The sequence below is a fragment of the Cololabis saira genome, chromosome 20, assembly GCF_033807715.1.
Source record: "Cololabis saira isolate AMF1-May2022 chromosome 20, fColSai1.1, whole genome shotgun sequence".
NCBI lineage: Eukaryota > Metazoa > Chordata > Actinopteri > Beloniformes > Belonidae > Cololabis > Cololabis saira.
The window spans coordinates 10490144-10510165 of record NC_084606.1 but is presented as its reverse complement, the minus strand read 5'-3'; the positions used below and the strand labels follow the sequence as shown (position 1 = coordinate 10510165).

Here is a 20022-nt window from a genome sequence, read left to right as displayed (position 1 = left end):
ACTTTGGGTTGCCGACCCCTGGTATAGACTGTTTTTTTAATTAATTTATTGGTATCAGCACTTTTTTAATGCAACAAATTGCAGATTTTTGCACACAGCTCCCAACTTTCTCTCTGTGTTCTATTGACTGTGTTATGCGTTTGTTATGTGTGTGTTTGGGTGTGAGCTGCCAAATCAAATTGCCCTTAAAGGGATTAATGAAGTTGTTTTGAATTGAATTGAAGAGTAGCACCGGTTGTCCTGGCTCTGAACCGGTACTGTTGATGTACCTTCAGAAAAACAGGAAACTGACGAGACTGGTTCAGAGGAGGTCTTGGACCTCTGCTCAACTTACTGCCAATTCAACCTGATTCCAGGTAGCCCAGAGAGGGACGGACAGACAGCATTCTCTTCAGAGACACTCCTAAACCACATACTCCATCCGTTAGACATGGTTGGCCTCATGCAAGAAGAGTCCAGGAGCTGAACTGGTCTGCTCTACTAAAGCCTACAGAGCATCACAACTTTGGTGGGATCAGGAACACAGAACCGTCCAGGAGTGCAACAATCTGGGAGGAGAAACACCACAAGAAAACACAAAATTCTACATCCAGGTCATCTTACGTTTGCGTCTCGTGCACTCTCACAGTTATAGAGGAACGTCCCGAAGCGACAGCTGTAGAGATGATCCAGGATGGTCAGCAGGAGGTGCTCGTTAAACTCAAAGGCTGTAGGAAACTGAAAGAAAGAGACACCCATCAAGAACCAATGATGGAGATGGACGTGCTTTCATGTTACACTGAAACCTTCTACCTTCCTTTGAGACCTCCTAACTTCCCCATAAACTTCATATCTTTCTTTGAGACCTCCTAACTTCCCCATAAACTTCATATCTTACTTTGAGACCTCCTAACTTCCTCATAAACTTCATATCTTTCTTTGAGACCTCCTATCTTCCCCATAAACCTCCTACCTTCCTTTGAGATCTCCTAACTTCCTTTGAAACGTTCTACCTTCCTTTGAGACCTCCTAACATCCCCATAAACTTCATATCTTCCTTTGAGACCTCCTATTGTCTCTATAAACCTCCTACCTTCCTTTGAGATCTCCTATCTTCCCTATAAATATATCCTACATTCCTTTGAGACCGCCCATCTTCCCTATGAACATACCACTAGGGCTGTTCGATTAATCGATTTTAAATCGTAATCGCGATTATGTAATTAGAACGATGTTAAAACGTGAAAATCGTAAAATCGATTTTTTACTTTTTTTTTTTTAACTTGTCTGCACACATATTAATGATTGATGGAAATACCTCTCAATACAAGCAAATGTAATGACTGACATTACACACTTCTACCTCCTTCATGGGTTGCATTATTATTTAGCATGCAAAGACCCAGTTTAGTTTAATTTGATGTCTTGTTTTATTTAATTGGAAATATAACTTACTGTATGTTTGCAAGTGCTGATTTGCTGATTTTTTTTTTTTCAGAGATAAAACTTTATATTTTATTATATTTTTTAAAACTTTTTTTCAACTTATTTTACAGAGTTTTGCACTTTATTAATTCATTTTTGGTTTAATAAGAGCAAAGTTTGCACTTAAAGCCCAATGGGGCAAATGTTCAATAAAAAACAGCATATTTGAAATCATTTCTTTTCCTTTTGTCAATTCACAAACTAATTGTAATCGTAATCGAAAATCGGATTTTGAGAGAAAAAAAATCGAGATTTTATTTTTGGGCAAAATCGAACAGCCCTACATACCACCTTCCTTTGAAACCTCCTACCTTCTTTTGAAACCTCCTACCTTCCTTTCAAACCTACCTTCATTTCAGACCTCCTACCTTCCTCTTAAACCTCTTAATTTCCTTTCAGACGACGTCAGACCTTCACTGGTCTACCATCAGCCAGATGGTGGCAATACTTGTAATGACTACTAGAGACTGGATCTGGCCCTGCAGTTCCTCTACCGACCACTAGGATCCAGATCTGGCCCTGCAGTTCCTCTACCGACCACTAGGATCCAGATCTGGCCCTGCAGTTCCTCTACCGACCACTAGGATCCAGATCTGGCCCTGCAGTTCCTCTATCAACCACTAGGGCAGGACCATTGCTCTTTACAGCAGAAATAAACATGTTTACAATCTGGTTAAAAGCAGTTTACGTCTGAATAAATGTTGCATAGTTAGGGCTGGCGGGATGGCCTGTAGCTCATTGGCTGCTCTTACAGCACTTTAACCCCCGCAACCCCTCCAGGACCCCGCCAGTCTGACTGACGTTGCTGGACATCCAGGTCCTGGATTAATGTTTGTTCCAGTAGGACTCCTTCCTGATTTTGTTTTTGAAACAACATCTAAAACGAGGATGGATGGACGAATTTCATTGGAGTGAAATCAGAACCGATACTGACGTTGTGATTGGTGACCAGGAGTCAACCTCTGACACAATAACAGCTTCTCCTCAAAACAAACCGACCCTGACTATCTCCGCTCAGTTATAGAAGTCAGAATGCTTCACTCACACTCACGCAGGTGAATGAAGTTAAGAAGCAGACCCTGAACGCGGCTCACATGCACCAGAGCAGGACCAACGGCAGAGAAGTGGCTGCTTCTGAATAGGAATGGGCGATATTTTACCGTTCACGATAAACCGTCAAAAAAATTCCCCACGGTAAGAATTTGTATCTCACGGTAAAAACAATAAATTCCCGTTTATGACGTATTTGTGTAAAGCGAAGACAGCGATAAATCGACGTACGTGAAGGAAGGAAGGAAGGAAGGAAGGAAGGAAGGAAGGAAGGAAGGAAGGAAGGATGGAAGGAAGGAAGGAAGGAAGGAAGGATGAAAGATGAGCCAGAAAGAAAGAAAGAAAGATGAGCCAGAAAGAAAGAAAGAAAGATGAGCCAGAAAGAAAGAAAGAAAGAAATTTTTTTTATCGTCATTTTTATCGTTATCTGGATAAATGCCAGAAATGATCGTGATACATTTTTTAGTCCATACCGCCCATCCCTAGCAAGCTTCTCAGAAAACATGTGGCTCATGTTGCAAAGCCACAGCTTCCTGTCGGCTGCACTGTGCTGAGCGAAGCTGCAGAGCTGCCCTGAACTTCCTGCTGCAGGTGCGTCTCCTACACAGCCCCGTTCTGACAGAAGTCCTAGTAAATTGGAGCTCAGACATCTGCAGCCGCTGAGGAAGCTGCAGTCCGAGGACAGAAACATTTCTGAAGTATTCTGCAATTATTATTAGTATTATTAGTACAGTATTCTGTAATGCAATTAAAAAAACAAAAATGTCATACATTCTGGATTCATTACAAATCAACTGAAATATTGCAAGCCTTTTATTATTTTAATATTGCTGATTATTGCTTACAGTTTAAGATTAAGATTCCCAGAATAGTTTTTGAGATATGATATTTGATCTTATCTTAAGCTGTAAGCCATGATAAGCAATATTAAAATAATAAAAGGCTTGCAATATTTCAGTTGATTTGTAATGAATCCAGAATGTATGACATTGTTGCATTACAGAAAATAAAGGACTTTATCACAATATTCTAATTTTCTGAGACAGTCCTGTACATCCAACCTTGACCTCTTCATCCAACTCTGTCCTCTACATCCAACCCCGGTTGAGTTTTCTAGACATCTTTGTGAAGTTCTAGGATTAAACTTGAATCAACTTTATTATTTTATAGTCTTATGAGCAGCAGAGTTTGTTCATTACAAAAGTTATTTCTGACTGAATTAAATAATTTAGTGTTAGTTTTTTTAGTTAGTCAGCAGATGATAATCTCAGGATAATTTTAAAAGCGTACAGCTAAACAAAAACAAACAAACAGTGTGAGACGAACAGTACGGTTGAGGTGACGTTCAGACCCAGACGTACCTGCTTGGTCATTTGCCAAACGCAGTCGATGAACTGAACAAAGATGGGGGACCGGTCCTGATCCGCATGGTTTTTGTCTCCATGACCTATCCTCTACACACACGCACACACACACACACACACACGCACACACACACACACACACACACACACACACAGAAGAATCAGAAGAAGAGTCCGCTGACTTGTGAGGATGGACCTGAACCCCGTCGTTCCTGGTTACTTACTGAGGCGAATTTGTGGCCAAAGCTGATCCATTCTTTCTCAATCAGCACCTGGAACAGAACATTGAAGAAACAATGACTGAAACTGGATTCAAGCACGTTCTCGGTAGGAATGGGCGATATTTTACCATTCACGATATACTGCCAAAAAAATTCCCCACGGTAAGAATTTGTCATCTTGCGGTAAAAATGATAAATTCCCATTGATTACATTTTTGTGTAAAGCTGATTTATGGTTCTGTGTTAAATCCACGCACAACGTACGTGAAGGAAGGAAGTAAGGAAGGAAGGAAGGAAGGCAGGAAGGAAATGACCCAGAAAGAAAGAAAGAAAGAAAGAAAGAAAGAAAGAAAGAAAGAAAGAAAGAAAGAAAGAAAGAAAGAAAGAAAGAAAGAAAGAAAGAAAGAAAGAAAGAAAGAAAGAAAGAAAGAAAGAAAGATAAATTCCCGTTGATACGTGTTTGTGTAACAAACATGGTGGATCTGAGTCATTACAGTTTTACAGGTGTAACTCATTTAATTGGTTTTTATCAATTCAATTTAATTGGTGTAGTTTAGTAGCATTTAGTATCTTTTAGAGCAGTCTTTTTCTCCAAAGACTGAATGTGGTGATAGATTTATAGTTACAAAGGTGGAGTTGAATTGGTATATTTTTTTAATCGTCATTTTTATCGTTATCGGGATAAATCAGAAATTATCAGAAATTATTGTGATAAATGTTTTAGTCCATACCGCCCATCCCTAGTTCTCGGGCGTTTCTGAGGACTAACTCGGGGGGCGTCTGCCCCCTCCAGCGTTCCTGTGCCGGCTCCTCACCTGGAAGCCTCTGAGCGTGCGGTAGTGGCTGTCCAGCATCAGCATGGCCAGCGATGTGAGCTGAGCGGTCCGGTCCCAGCCGTCGCTGCAGTGGACCACCACCGAGTTCCCGCTGCACACCTTGTCTGCCACCTGGATGGCTCCCGACAACACCAGCTGCACACAACAATGGCATTCATTCAGACACTTAGATGCGAGGGAAGAAGCCTCTCCTGAACTGTATAGTAGAGCCCTGTGCGGGTTAGTGTGCTGTTTTCTTCATCCCGCTCCCGCTGCATTTCTGACCATTACCACCCGCTCCCGCAGAACTCTGAGAATTCATGCCGCACAATAATAGAGATGCATTGATTTAGTGTCTTCTCCCGTCCCGCAAGAGAAATGTCCTGGACAAATCTATCTGATTTAATGTTAACATGATCATTGTGGATAGTGTTGTCCGATCTATCGGCCCCGATCACGGCATTTTCAAAACATCTGTATCGGCCAAAAAGGTATTGGGACATACCTAGTTATTAATGTTTTTAATATATATTAAATCGTTTTATATATCGTCGCATTTAACGTAATTTCCGGCCGGCGAAGTAAGCGAAACTAACATGGTTTACATGTTTGAATTTTGACATTTTATATATGTTCATGTTGCATTAAGGTGCTGCTATTCATTTCATGCCTTTCAGAATGTTGCACTAAGGTTAAGCCAAAAAGTATTTTAATTTTCTTGTGTTTGTGAGTTTGACAGGATGTCATTCAACTTTTTTTTTTTTTTTTTTTTAAATTCATTGCCAAAATGTACCTGATCGGGAAAAAGTATCGGAAATATATCGGGAGCCAAAAAAATTTATCGGATCGGGAAAAATCGGGATCGGCAAATACTCAAACTCAAGTGATCGGGATCGGATCGGAAGTTAAAAAATCCTGATCGGGACAACCCTAATTGTGGAGCTTGATGGATAATTGACAGTTCATAGGTCACCTAACCCAAAGTTAGATGCAAATCCATCATTGTCATCATCACACAAGCTATTTCACCTTTCGCGCAGCATCAATTATGTGGTTGAGGTTATAGCAACGAGAGTAGGCTGTGATTGGCTCAGATAACACTAATAAATAACATGAAATAAACAAAGTTAACGAATGAAAAAAATTAATTTAACAAATGAATCACTTGGCCATTACATTGCTGTGGAGGAAGAGAATGCTGCTGACCAACTGCGGTCCCAATCGCGTGCTTCTCTCTTCCAAGATGCTCCACAGACACTAAACGCAGTTTCTCCAAATATCTGACTGGCCTTGCTTTGTCAAGACCTTGTTCGAGGTTCTTTTCCACGTCATTGATTTTTTATCTTGTCGCTAGACTACATCAGGATCCCGCAGTGTTTTTTTTTTAGCCGCCCGCAGCAAAGTTCAAACCGCCCGCTCCTGCCAGATTTGCGTTGGTTCCCGCGGGACCCGGCGGGACCCAACACAGCCATCTACCGTGAAGACCCGGGTCCATGTTTCTGCAGGTGGTTCCGAACAGCAGAATGAAGAAAACATGTCAACTCATTCACATGAGGAAATCTACAGCGTCTGGAGGAAAAATGAGCTTAACAGCAACACGTCTCAGTAAAGTTGTTAAGAGTAGTGATGCACCGATTGTTCGGTAACCGAAATTGTTCGGCCGAAAATGGCAAAAAAACACTTTCGGTGTTCGGTGGAATAAGTGGGAAAAAAATCGAACAATTAATAACGGCGTTGTAATATAAGGAAATAGACTGACCGCTCGCGTAACGGTTGCGCACCACAAACATAAATCGTTGGCCAACCAAAAAGTAACCACATAAGAATTTTACCTAACATTCATCAGGAGGTGAAACCAAAACAACATAATGCTGTTTTTTATGTTCAATAAATATTTTCTACCTTGTAATTTTGTAAAAGATTCTTTTCTTTTAAAAGCATGCCTAAATCAAATGTATTTGATAAATGCAATGGTGAAAAAATTGGCAAAATAAATGAAAAACTGCGAAGAACCATGTTCGGTATTGTTCGGTATTCGGCCAAGTGTTTATTATTATTTTCGGTTTCGGCCACAAATTTTCATTTCGGTGCATCACTAGTTAAGAGGGTGACGTTCACAGCTGTGAAGCATCTCCTCATCTTCTAACATCAGCCCAGAAACATCTGGACCTGAGGAGACCAGGAGCTGCAGTTCTGGTCTGACATACCACACATGACTGATCCTGCACCGACGTGGACCTGAAAACCTAAAGCGGCGGCTCTTGTGCGGAGAAGCGTTCCCCGTTGCTGCTTCCTACCTTCACGTGCTCCAGCCAGTGCGTGGACTCCAGGCTGGACAGCCAGTGAGACTCCTCCACGTTGGGGTAGACGATGTCCTTGAGCTTCTTCAGGGACTCCCTCATGACGTGGATGTTCTGGATGTCCAGGAACACCAGCTCGGCGTTCTGGTACTCATCGCCCTCGTAGCCGCCTCCGGTGGCCTGGGGATTCAAGAACAACTCAGCCGAGCGAACACCTGACAGGTAAACCTGCTCCCGTCCTGAGCAGCTGCAGCAGCCCCGCCCTTTGACCTCTTACCCTGGATTCACACTGAAAGCGCCACAGGGGTCATAGGCGTCCGGCTGCCATTCATTGTCTATGAAAGCGCGCTGAAAAAGGCGTCGGACGCCACAGAGGCGTTGGAGACATTCAGAGCGTCAATTTGAAGTTTAAACAAAATCTCAATTTTATGCAAATGAGCAGCGGCGACGCCGAGGCAGCGTCCAATCACAGACCGGGATTCCCAAAGCGAGAAGCCTCAATGCAGATTATACTTTTGTGTACACACAAACGTACACTCATTCATATGCGTACAGGGGCAGAGCTGTGCACTAACAAACTTATTTTATCAGGAATTAATATATTTCATCCGGCAAACTGACATTTTTGCTGATTTGGCTGCCGTTTTTACCTGAACTAAATGTTTTTACCTGAACTGCTCATGTGAAACACGTAACTGATGGTTGAGGAGCTGGATGGTCTGAACTATTTTATTTTCTACATCGATACAACGCAAAATAATACTTTAAAAAAAACTTACTTATTAATCACAAAACAGACTGCAGCTTCACTGGGACCAACGGTTCTGATGGTTGATGTTGATCCGCGGACATCAAATTCACTCTTATCTATGCAGAAATAACGCTGAAATATAAAGAAGGCTTCCCAAAGTGTGATCCATGGAGACATAGGAAACTGAGGTGTGCACGCTATATATATATATATATATATATATATATATATATATATATATATATATATATAGATATGTAGATATGTAGACTATATACACTTTGTTCCCTCCAGTTCTGCAGCGCAGCTTGAAGCCCCGCCCATTGCAGGCATCGACAGGCGATTTTTAACGCTTTCAGTGTGAATCTACGGTTACAGTGGCCCCTCTGACCTTGTTGGCCACGGCGTTGACGTTGGGCCGGGCGTCGTATATGGTGAGCTTGGGGGTGTCGTTGGCCTCCCTGATCAGGTCCAGGTAGCGTTCGTCGTCTTTGTTTCGCTTCCCGGACATCCCGACGAGAGGCTGGCTGCAGCGGACGATCACCGCCTGGTTCTCCCGGTGGATCCACGACAGAACCTGCGGAGCAGAGAGCCCGTCAGACCCAGCTGGTGCCGTTGGACCTCTTCAAAGTAGAGCCCTGTTTTCTTCATCCCGCTCCCGCCCACTCCCACAGTGTTTATATCTGCTCCCGCCCGCATCCGCAAAACTCTGAGAATTCATGCCCGCACAATACTAGAGGGAATGTGCATGACGTCACAGCGGGTTTCGCCCACTGAGTGGCAGAAAGACTGAGTGGCAGAAAGACTGAGTGGCAGAAAGACTGAGTGGCAGCGTAAACTTTCAGTTTGAGCAACTGGAAAACTGGGAATGGGAAAGAGCTGTTGTGCGATCGACTGTACTCATAGATTTAGCAAGAAATCGGAGTTATAGTTTTACAGACTTCCGAAAATTAAGCTTAAGAGGGACAAATGGATCGCTGTAATTCGCAGAAACAACTGGATTCCAGGCACCGAAACGTGGATTTGCGGTTCCCATTTTGTATCAAGTAATGTTGGATGTTTGGGCTAACGTTAAACGGTCAAATCATAAAGTTCGGTGTCCTCATCACTTTAATTTCTACAACAAATCCTGCCTTGAAGTCGGACCAAGCGTCAAGACTTTTGTATGCCTTCAAGCTTTGCTTCGTGTATTTCCCGGCGTAGAAATTAAGTACATATAAATATCAGGAAACTTGATTTGTGGCCAAATATTAATGTCCATGGACCACTGGTTCTTGGGGTAACTGTACGGGTCACTGTCAAGTCCAACTGACGCTAATTTAAGCCGATAATCAACTGATCCCGTCTTCTCCACTAGTTGCAGCCATTTTTGCCACTCAGTGTGAGTAAGGGGGCTGGTCCAGTTGACGTCAAGGCAGACCCTCTACAAAGATTGATTTAGTGTCTTCTGCCGTCCTGCAAGATAAATGTCCTGGACAAATCTATCTGATTTAATGTTAACATGATCATTGTGGAGCTTGATGGATAATTGAAAGTTAACGAATGAAACAAATTAATTTAACAAATGAATCACTTGGCCATTATATTGCTGGAGGGAAAGAATGCTGCTGACCGACTGCGTCCCAATCTCGCGTCTCTCTTCCAAGATGCAAGACAGATATTCTACAAACATCTGACTTGCCTTGCATTGTCTTTGTTTTGTAAATACCTTGTTTGAGGTTCTTTTCCACGTAATTGATTTCCATTTTATCACTAGACTACATCCCGATCCCGCTGTGTTTTTTTTAGCCGCCTGCAACAAAGTTCAAACCGCCACCCCGCTCCCGCCAGATTTGCGTTGGGTCCCTCGGATCCCAACGCAGCCTCTACTTCAAAGCTCTACTGGATACACGAGCCGTGCTTGTCTGATTTGGAGTCATGCTACGTGAATTGCCGGGGCGGCAGTAGCTCAGGTGGTAGAGCGGGTCGTCCAATGATCGGAAGGTCGGCGGTTCGAATCCCGCTCTGTCCCAGTTTGCTGTCGTAGTGTCCTTGGGCAAGACACCTTACCCACCTTGCCCTGTGTGAATGTGTGTGAATGTGTATAAATGTTGGTGGTGGTCGGAGGGGCCGTTAGGCGCGATATGGCAGCCACGCTTCTGTCAGTCTGCCCCAGGGCAGCTGTGGCTACAAATGTAGTTTACCACCACTGGAGAGAATGTGTATGAATGAATAATGATTTCTGTGAAGCGCTCTGGGTGCCTAGAAGGGCGCTATATAAATCCAAGTCATTATTATTATTATTATAATTGGACTCCTGTCCTCACCGGGATCCGTCCTCTCGACCGGAAGGCGGCGACTCTCTTGAGGTCGTCCTCGGTGCTTCTGACGGGAACGGCCAGGACAGTGGGGTAGGTGTCGCAGAGCTCGTAGCTCTTGTTGGTGAATGAAATACGCCACTTCTTGTTCGGTAGGCCCTTGAGAAGGAAAAACACGGATTAGGTCGTCTCACGGGGGGCCAGCTTTGCTAACAGCGTGGGAGTTTACTGGTTTTCTGCATTCATTTTCCATAAAATGTCTCTTACAGTAACAAAAACACAGCGTCCTCAAGCCAGTACCACAAACTACCATAACTTCCTTCTGCTAAAACACGCGCTTGGTTGAAGCTGCTCTGGCCGACTTCCACCAGACCTGGTCGTCAGTGTAATGGAAAAATAACATTGTATTCTACATTTCAGACACATGGTAATGCTTCATATTATGCATTTTGATTCCAGACTTGTACTTTGAATGAACTCACTGTCTGAGTCTTAGAAATGCAATAATCTTATCTTATGCTCTTTGTTTGTTGTTTAACTTTATCTGAATCCAGGAAGGAATTTGGCATCACACCACACCTATAGATTATTATACATTTACTTACACAATCTTTGTCTATAAAACACACCTACACCTTGGAGCAAACCATCAGTGTGCAGTTATACTGTTGTGATTGTTTGCTGATCCCTTGCAAGGTTTTCATTAAATGATATAAAGACCATTTGGTCATTTTGTCAGATTTCCATCAGATTACATCACATCGAGGTCTGATTCCAGCGTGGATGTTAGTGACTCAGCTGTTTGACCAATTCATGCTGAAAACCAGTCAATCTCTTTTTCTTCCCAGTGAACATACAGGAATATACGGAAGAGTATTAGGGCCAGGCAGGAGAAAAATAAAAATTATATTTTAGAGGAGGAAGATTTTTTTTTCATTATGCACTTCGAGAAAAAAGTCAAAATGTCGAGATTAATGGTGAAGTACAATTTCGAGAAAAAAGTCAAAATGTTGAGAAAAAAGACGAAATGTTGAGAATAATGTTGATGTACAATTTTGAGAATAAAGTGGAAATGTTGAGAAAAAAAGTCAAAATTTCGAGAATAAAGTCAACCTTCTGAGAATATAACAAACAGCGCATGTGACTGTCTTTACAAAATGCTTCGTAGGCCTATAGACACTCCAAGGATGTAAGTTAGTTAGTTATTTAGTTACGGCTGCTGCTGCAGAGCTGTCAGTCCCTCTCCTAACTGGATTTGATGGGCCAGAGGAGACATTTCCACTTTATTCACCAAATTGTATTTCAACTTTATTCACGAAATTTCGACTCTATTATTGAAATTGCATTTCAACATTAATCCCGACATTTCAACTTTTTTCTCGAAGTGCACAATAAAAAAAAATCTTCCCCTCTCAAATATTTTTTCTCCTGCCTGGCCCTAACACTCTTCCGTAGGAAGATTAGTGTCAGGTGAGCGGAGTGTTCCTCCTTACCTGCCGTCTGAACTCCTCCACGGGGTTGTAGATGCTCCAGCCGACCTCGGCGTACTTCTCCTGAGTCACGTATGCAAACAGAGGCTGGAGGAGAGAAGAGCAGGTCAGCCGAACAAACACACATCAATGTAGTCCCCGGAAACGGACACACCTGTACTTGATACTAGGCCTGTGTGGAAAAAATTGATTTTCCGATTCTGAATCGATTCTCATATTAATTCCTAAAAATCGATTTCGTATGTCTAAAGATCAATTTTTTTCATTATTACATTTTCGCCTGGTGAACTGAGCTGTTGCACTTTTTTTTGCACTTTAAATGGATATTGAAAGGCATATTTGAGTTATTTATTTCCTAGTTATTTATTTCATACAAATAACTTTTGGAATTTTTTTGTTTATGCCCAAAAACTGAAAGAATGAAAGAAGAACAAGAAATGTTTTGTTGGACACGAGAATAACTACTGCCATGTTTTTAACTTTAAATATGTTTAAAAGTGAAAACATTAAAGTTTTAGTTATAAGAGCATAAATTGTCTATATTTCATTGCTTTATATACTTTCTTGGGGTTACATTTGCATAAAATGCTAAAAACCAAATTCTCAAAAATGTCAAATTCCCCAAAAAAAACGAAAATGGAAAAACTAAAAACAGAATGTGGGAAAAAACAAAACTGATTTCATCCGTCTCTGTTTGCTGCCCTGGATCTGTTTGATAATTCTGACCAACGATGTTTCTGAAAGCAGTTCTATCAGCATTCTGGGAGCTGATTGGTCCCTACAACATCATTAGCTGCCATATATATATATATATATATATATATATATATATATATATATATATATATATATATATATATAAAATAAAATGAATATTCTTCTGTAGAAATTAACTAAATACAACAAATTACTCTGTGGCAATTACACAAGAATGTCCAGTAACATGTTCAACACCACAAACTCAGTCACTGCTTGGTGACATTCATCTATTCTGGCCTGATACTCTTCCCTGCCTTTATGAAAGGAGAAGCTAGTGGTAGATGCTCTTTAACTTCTCCCGTAGATGAGCTGATGCGCTGCAGCTGACGAGCTGCAGCTGTCCGCCGGAGCGCCCGGCTCGTCCGTGTGGCCGAGCGCGCGGCTCTTCCTGCCAGACGCTGCGCCGACTCCGCGCCCCCAGCGCAACCGGGTTAGGGAGGAAAGCACCAGCCGGCCGAGCCCTAACAGTTTCCTCCCTTTGTTGAAATGTCCACATTGCAAGTATTGCAAGTAGCCCTGTTGCCATCCTTTTTGGTAAAATGTAAATGTTGTACTTTTAGGAGTAGTTTTGAATCACTATACTTTTTTAATTTTACTTGAGTAGATTTGTGAAGAAGAAACTGTTCCTCTTACTCCACTACATTAGGCCACGTTGAGCTGTTACTTTTCTTTTATCCCCTCTGTGTACGCGTCAATCTCATGACATCACTGGGTGATTCTTTGGGTTTTGTTTTTGCATGTTTTGTCACATATACACAGACTCAGACACACACAGAGTTTATATGAGTTCATGGGCTTGTTCTTGTTCTGCCTGGTTAAAAAAGAAAAGTACAAAGGCTTGAAATTTTGTGCTACTTGCGCTTAATTTATTTTTTTATTCTGTTATTCTATTATCTATTAAAGTACTTGCATTTACTTTAAGCTTATTTTAATTTAAGCTATTTTTTATTTTTTATTCATTTTATTATTTTATTGATTTAATTTGGCTGAAGTTGATTTTTTTTTTTACTTTTGTCTGTTTGAATGGTTGTGTTAAAAAAATAAATCAGACGTTACTCAACAGTTACTCAGTACTTGAGTAGTTTTTTCACCGAGTACTTTTTTACTTTTACTCAAGTAATTATTTGGATGACTACTTTTTACTTCTACTTGAGTCATATTATTCTGAAGTAACAGTACTTTTACTTGAGTACAGTTTTTGGCTACTCTGCCCACCTCTGGTCAGGTGTCACTAAAAGAACCTGTCCTTGGTTGGACGGCGGGAGGTTTTCTCACCAGGTTGTGTGACAGAGGGAAGGCGTATCTGAAGAGATTCTCAAAGATGTCTCTCCTGCTGTGGCCCTCCTGCTTCAAGGCGAACCTCAGGTTCCTCATGTCCTGGAGACACGGAGAGCCTCAGCATCCACACACAGAAACAGCAGAAAACACAGAGCAGCGTTCTGGACGACACGAGCACACCTTGCAGGTGATATCCAGGCCGTACGAGTTTTCTCCTCTGCTGGAGGCGCCGCCCATCTTCTCCACCCGACTGATGGCGCCCAGAGGGACGTCCAGCGTCACCGCCACCGTCACGTCCTGCCACAAACACAGTCGGCGTTATCTCCACAGCAAACGCATCACGTATGTGCTGCCCAAAGGTCTGCATCCCAGAATCAGAAAAAGGAGGGGTTTCCCACCCCGACCCCCCCCCCCCCCCTCTCCTTGCTTAAAAAAATAAAAATAATTTATATATATATATATATAAAATTATATTATAAATATTAATATATATATACATATATAAATTATATATATATATATATATATATATATATATATATATAAATATATATAAGTAAATTATTTATATATATATATATATATATTTAATATATATATATTTTTTATATATAATATAAATATATATTATATTAATTATATAAATATTATATATTAAAAATCCATATAAAAAAAGAAATAAAAAGGAGGGGTCAGGAGGAAAGCTCAAATAAAATAAAAAAAGAACAAAGCAAAACTTTGGTTTGTGGACAACGTGAACCCTAAATGGTTCATGTTTCGTCTCCTCGGCTTCATTCATTAATAAACATCCTTGTTCTTGTTTCAAGGACAATAACGTTTCCACGGCTCTTGTAATGTTGTCATTCTCCCTCACAACACTTGAGAAGACTCCTCCAGACAGCTGGGGGAGGAAGGTGAAGCCTCACTGGAGACCTCTGCTGGAGAACCGCAGGACTGCAGGTCAGAGCAGCTGCCTCTGCTTCCCCAGGTCCATCCATCCATCCATCCATCCATCCATCCATCCATCCATCCATCCATCTATTCACCCACCCACCCATCATCCATCCATAACTGCTCATGTTATTTTAGCTCATGCACCTCTGCACACGTGCCGGGCTGTTTCCATGGTTACACTTACAATAGGCGCATATTTACAAGGCTCTCCAGATGACTTGTTTCTTCAGGAAACAGGAAGTGCAATGTGCAGGACAAGAGCACTGCTTCATGAAAGTGTTCAGGGGTGTCCCATTCAGGTCCTGGAGGACCGCTGTGCTGCATGTTTTAGATGTTTCCCTGCTTCAACAGCCCTAATGCAAATGAGCGTCAGACGTGTGGAGAGCCTGATAATGGTCCACTCATTTCAGGTGTGTCTGTCAACGGAGCGAGACACAGGAAACCTTCAGGGCAGCAGCCCTCGAGGACTGGAACACCACACCTCTCTGACCAGTCAGAGGTCTGCAGAACTTTTACGTGCTACCAAAACTAACCTTTTACAGGTACAATCTAGTGCTGTCAGGCGATTTAAAAAATCGATCTAATTAATTACAGAATTTATAATTAATGAATCTAATTAATCTCATTTTAATCTCATATCTGCTAAAGGTCCCCAAATAAAGAATTTGAATTCTGGGACATTACAAAATTGCACTGCATGACTAATCAATTGAATACACTAAGAAGAGAAGATTTGAAATCCACATTTTTATTAGTTTAGTGTGTTTCATAAATGAAATTTAAAAGAAAAAATATCTTCCAGTTCAGTTGGTCGAGCATGTGTGCACGTTGGCCTGGGGGAGTGGTTTTACTACGGTTTGGTTATGACACCATTCCTCCTTGAGGCTCTCGTCTTCCCCGATTGAAATTGGCCTGGAATCAGCTGCAGCCCACTTTGCGATTGAGTTTGTCAGTTTTTCTGTTGTGGCTTTGCTCATTCGTTTCCCAGATTCTGCAGGAGTGGGTTGGCAAAGTGAGCTCACGCTAGCACTAGTACCTGTAGCGTCTACAGTGGACCTTGTCCGGACAGGTTTAGTGTTTAAATGATAATTCAGGCTGGAGCAGCTCCGCTGATAGGAAAATTCTTTTTTACAAAATGTACAAATCATGCGTTCTTGTTGATAGTCCCGTCTTCTTTGTTTTTATACATAAACTTGCCGTTCAAAGGCCCTAGCAAAGATTTGAGTCGTGTCCAGGTCTGTCACTGCTTTGTTAGTTTGACTAGCAGCAGGTGGGAAGTGACCTGCCACTGCCTAGTTCCCTACAGGTCCCTCAATGGGCCAAATTTAAAATGCTCACACATTTTGCCACTCATAATTAATTGCATTAATTTTCATAATGCGTTAATTAGCAGTGTAATTAATTAATTAAGTTGCTAAACTGACAGCCCGAGTACAATCACTCACTCATCACTCACTCACTCATCTTCTCCCGCTTTATCCGTTACCGGGTCGCGGGGGCAGCAGCCTCAGCAGGGATGCCCAGACTTCCCTCACCCCAGACACTTCCTCCAGCTCTTCCGGGGGGAGTCCGAGGCGTTCCCAGGCCAGCCGAGAGACATAGTCTCTCCAGCGTGTCCTGGGTCTTCCCCGGGGTCTCCTCCCGGTGGGACATGCCTGGAACACCTCCCTAGGGAGGCGTCCAGGAGGCATCCGGTACAGATGCCCAAGCCACCTCAGCTGACTCCTCTCAATGTGGAGGAGTAGCGGCTCGACTCCGAGCTCCTCCCGGGTGACCGAACTCCTCACCCTATCTCTAAGGGAGCGTCCAGCCACCCTGCGGAGGAAACTCATCTCGGCCGCTTGTATCCGCGATCTTGTCCTTTCGGTCACTACCCAAAGTTCATGACCATAGGTGAGGGTAGGGGCGTAGATTGACCGGTAAATCGAGAGCTTCGCCTTTCGACTCAGCTCCCTCTTTACCACGACGGTCCAGTACATCGACCGCATTACTGCGGACGCTGCACCGATCCGCCTGTCAATCTCACGCTCCATTGTTCCCTCACTCGTGAACAAGATCCCGAGATACTTAAACTCCTCCACCTGAGGCAGGACTTCTCCACCCACCCGGAGAAGGCATGCCACCCTTTTCCGGTCGAGAACCATGGCCTCGGTCTTGGAGGTGCTGATTCTCATCCCTGCCGCGTCGCACTCGGCCGCAAACCGCCCCAGCACATGCTGGAGGTCCCGGTCTGATGAAGCCAACAGGACAACATCATCTGCAAAAAGCAGAGATGAAATCCTGAGGTTCCCAAACCGGATCCCCTCCGGCCCCTGGCTGCGCCTAGAAATCCTGTCCATAAAAATTATGAACAGGACCGGTGACAAAGGGCAGCCCTGCCGGAGTCCAACATGCACCGGGAACAAGTCTGACTTACTGCCGGCAATGCGAACCAGACTCCTGCTTCGATCATACAGAGACCGGACAGCCCTTAGTAGAGGGCCCCGGACTCCATACTCACTCAGCACCCCCCACAGAATGGCACGAGGGACACGGTCAAATGCCTTCTCCAGATCCACAAAACACATGTAGACTGGTTGGGCAAATTCCCATGAACCCTCGAGCACCCTGCGGAGGGTATAGAGCTGGTCCAGTGTTCCACGACCGGGACGAAAACCGCATTGTTCCTCCTGAATCCGAGGTTCGACTATCGGCCGTAATCTCCTCTCCAGTACCCTGGCGTAGACTTTCCCCGGGAGGCTGAGAAGTGTGATCCCCCTGTAGTTGGAACACACTCTCCGGTCCCCCTTTTTAAACAGAGGGACCACCACCCCGGTTTGCCACCCCAGCGGTACTGTCCCCTTCCTCCATGCAATGTCGCAGAGGCGTGTCAGCCAAGACAGCCCTACGACATCCAGAGACTTGAGGTACTCAGGGCGAATCTCATCCACCCCCGGTGCCCGGCCACCGAGGAGCTTACGAACCACCTCGGTGACCTCGGCTTGGGTGATGGATGAGCACGCCTCCGAGCCCCAACCCTCTGCTTCCTCAGTGGAAGGCATGTCAGTCGGGTTAAGGAGATCCTCAAAGTATTCCTTCCACCGTCCGACAATGTCCCCAGTCGAGGTCAACAGCTCCCCACCAGCACCATAAATGGTGCCGGCAGAGTACTGCTTCCCCCTTCTGAGGCGCCGAACGGTCCTCCAGAATTTCCTCGAGGCCGACCGAAAGTCCTCCTCCATGGCCTCCCCGAACTCCTCCCAGACCCGAGTTTTTGCCTCCAAGACTGCCCGAGCCGCGGCCCGCTTGGCCTGCCGGTACCTATCTACTGCGTCAGGAGTCCCACCGGCCAACATAGCCCGGTAGGACTCCTTCTTCAGTCTGACGGCATCCTGTACTTCCGGTGTCCACCACCGGGTTCTAGGATTGCCGCCACGACAGGCACCGGAGACCTTGCGTCCACAGCTTCGAGCCGCCGCGTTGACAATGGAGGCAGAGAACATGGTCCACTCGGACTCGATGTCCCCCGCCTCCCCCGGGATCCGAGAGAAGCTCTCCCGGAGGTGGGAGTTGAAGATGTCCCTGACAGAGGGCTCAGCCAGACGTTCCCAACAGACCCTCACAATCCGTTTGGGTCTGCCCGGTCTGTCCAACCTCCTCCTCCGCCAGCGCATCCAACTCACCACCAGGTGGTGATCAGTTGACAGCTCAGCCCCTCTCTTCACCCGAGTGTCCAAGACATGCGGCCGAAGGTCAGATGAAACGACAACAAAGTCGATCATTGACCTCCGGCCTAGGGTGTCCTGGTGCCACGTGCACTGATGGACACCCTTATGCCTGAACATGGTGTTCGTGATGGACAAACTGCGACTCGCACAGAAGTCCAACAACAAAACACCACTCGGGTTCAGATCGGGGAGGCCGTTCCTCCCAATCACGCCTCTCCAGGTATCACTGTCATTGCCCACGTGAGCGTTGAAGTCCCCCAGTAGAACAATGGAGTCCCCAGTTGGAGCACCATCAAGTACCCCTCCCAGGGACTCCAAGAAGGCCGGGTACTCCCCACTGCTGTTCGGCCCGTAGGCACAAACAACAGTGAGAGACCTATCCCCGACCCGAAGGCGCAGGGAAACGACCCTCTCGTTCACCGGGGTGAACTCCAACACATGGCGGCTGAGCTGGGGGGCTATAACCAAGCCCACACCAGCCCGCCGCCTCTCACCCTGGGCAACTCCAGAGTAGTGGAGGGTCCAGCCCCCTTCAAGGAGCTGGGTTCCAGAGCCCAAGCTATGTGTGGAGGTGAGCCCGACTATCTCTAGCCGGTATCTCTCAACCTCACGCACAAGCTCCGGCTCCTTCCCCCCCAGCGAGGTGACATTCCATGTCCCCACTGTGAGGGTTGATGTCCAGGGATTGGGTCGTCGAGGCACCCCGCCACGACTGCTACCCAGCCCACAATGCACCGGCCTGCCATGGTCCTTCCTGCGGGTGGTGGGCCTACTGGAAGGTGGACCCGCGTCGCCGTTTCGGGCTAAGCCCGGCCGGGTCCCACGGGCAAAGACCCGGCCACCAGGCGCTCGCCTACGAGCCCCAACCCCAGGCCTGGCTCCAGGGCGGGGCCCCGGTGACGCCGATCCGGGCGACGTAACGGTCCTCGATTTACTTGTCATCATGATAGGCTTGTGAACCGCTCTTAGTCTGGCCCGTCACCCAGGACCTGTTTGCCATGGGAGTCCCTACCAGGGGCGAAAGTGCCCCCGACAACATAGCTCCTAGGATCACTCGGGCACACAAACCCCTCCACCACAGTAAGGTGGCGGTTCAAGGAGGGGCCGAGTACAATCATATGTGTAAAACCCAAATAATCCAAATTAAAGGGAGTAAACTCAAGCTGAGCTTTGCAGGATTTGTAATAAAAAATGGAAAGGGACAGAAAGTCTTCTCACAGGGTTCATCATCCACACAAACCTTCCAGAAATGGAGACAGTTTATTTCTGTAGCTGCACTTCCTAGAAATGAACATCATGCCAAGAGAACTCCACAGACACGAGACCCTCAATGAGATGAAGACAGGGATCCTGAGCATGGAGGTAAGTCCACTACTGCGTGGCTTCAGAGGACATAGACCTTGGGCAGCGGTGCAGGCCACACCTCAACCACGTAGAGATGCTGTAGAACGGCCTCCAGCTCCAACTAAATTCACAGTTCCCTTTTTATGTGACCCGACCGAGAGACGGAGGCGGGGAACATTTCGGACCATTTTTAGACATGAAAACCACCAGACTTCAAGGTCCTCGTTA

The 20022-nt window shown here is 44.9% G+C and overlaps 1 protein-coding gene across 1 annotated transcript in view; it reads right to left on the bottom strand.

Annotated features, from left to right (window-relative positions):
• mtm1 (myotubularin 1) overlaps window positions 1-20022 on the bottom strand; it is a 51587-nt gene that overhangs the window by 6985 nt on the left and 24580 nt on the right. The window contains exons 5-14 of the mRNA XM_061710680.1: window positions 13970-14086; window positions 13787-13888; window positions 11756-11839; window positions 10272-10421; window positions 8357-8542; window positions 7212-7394; window positions 4915-5070; window positions 4103-4150; window positions 3876-3968; window positions 604-717 (exon numbers count right to left, since the gene is read on the bottom strand). Of these exons, the coding sequence (XP_061566664.1) occupies window positions 604-717; window positions 3876-3968; window positions 4103-4150; window positions 4915-5070; window positions 7212-7394; window positions 8357-8542; window positions 10272-10421; window positions 11756-11839; window positions 13787-13888; window positions 13970-14086 (1233 nt within the window). The remainder of the gene's footprint in view (window positions 1-603; window positions 718-3875; window positions 3969-4102; window positions 4151-4914; window positions 5071-7211; window positions 7395-8356; window positions 8543-10271; window positions 10422-11755; window positions 11840-13786; window positions 13889-13969; window positions 14087-20022) is intronic.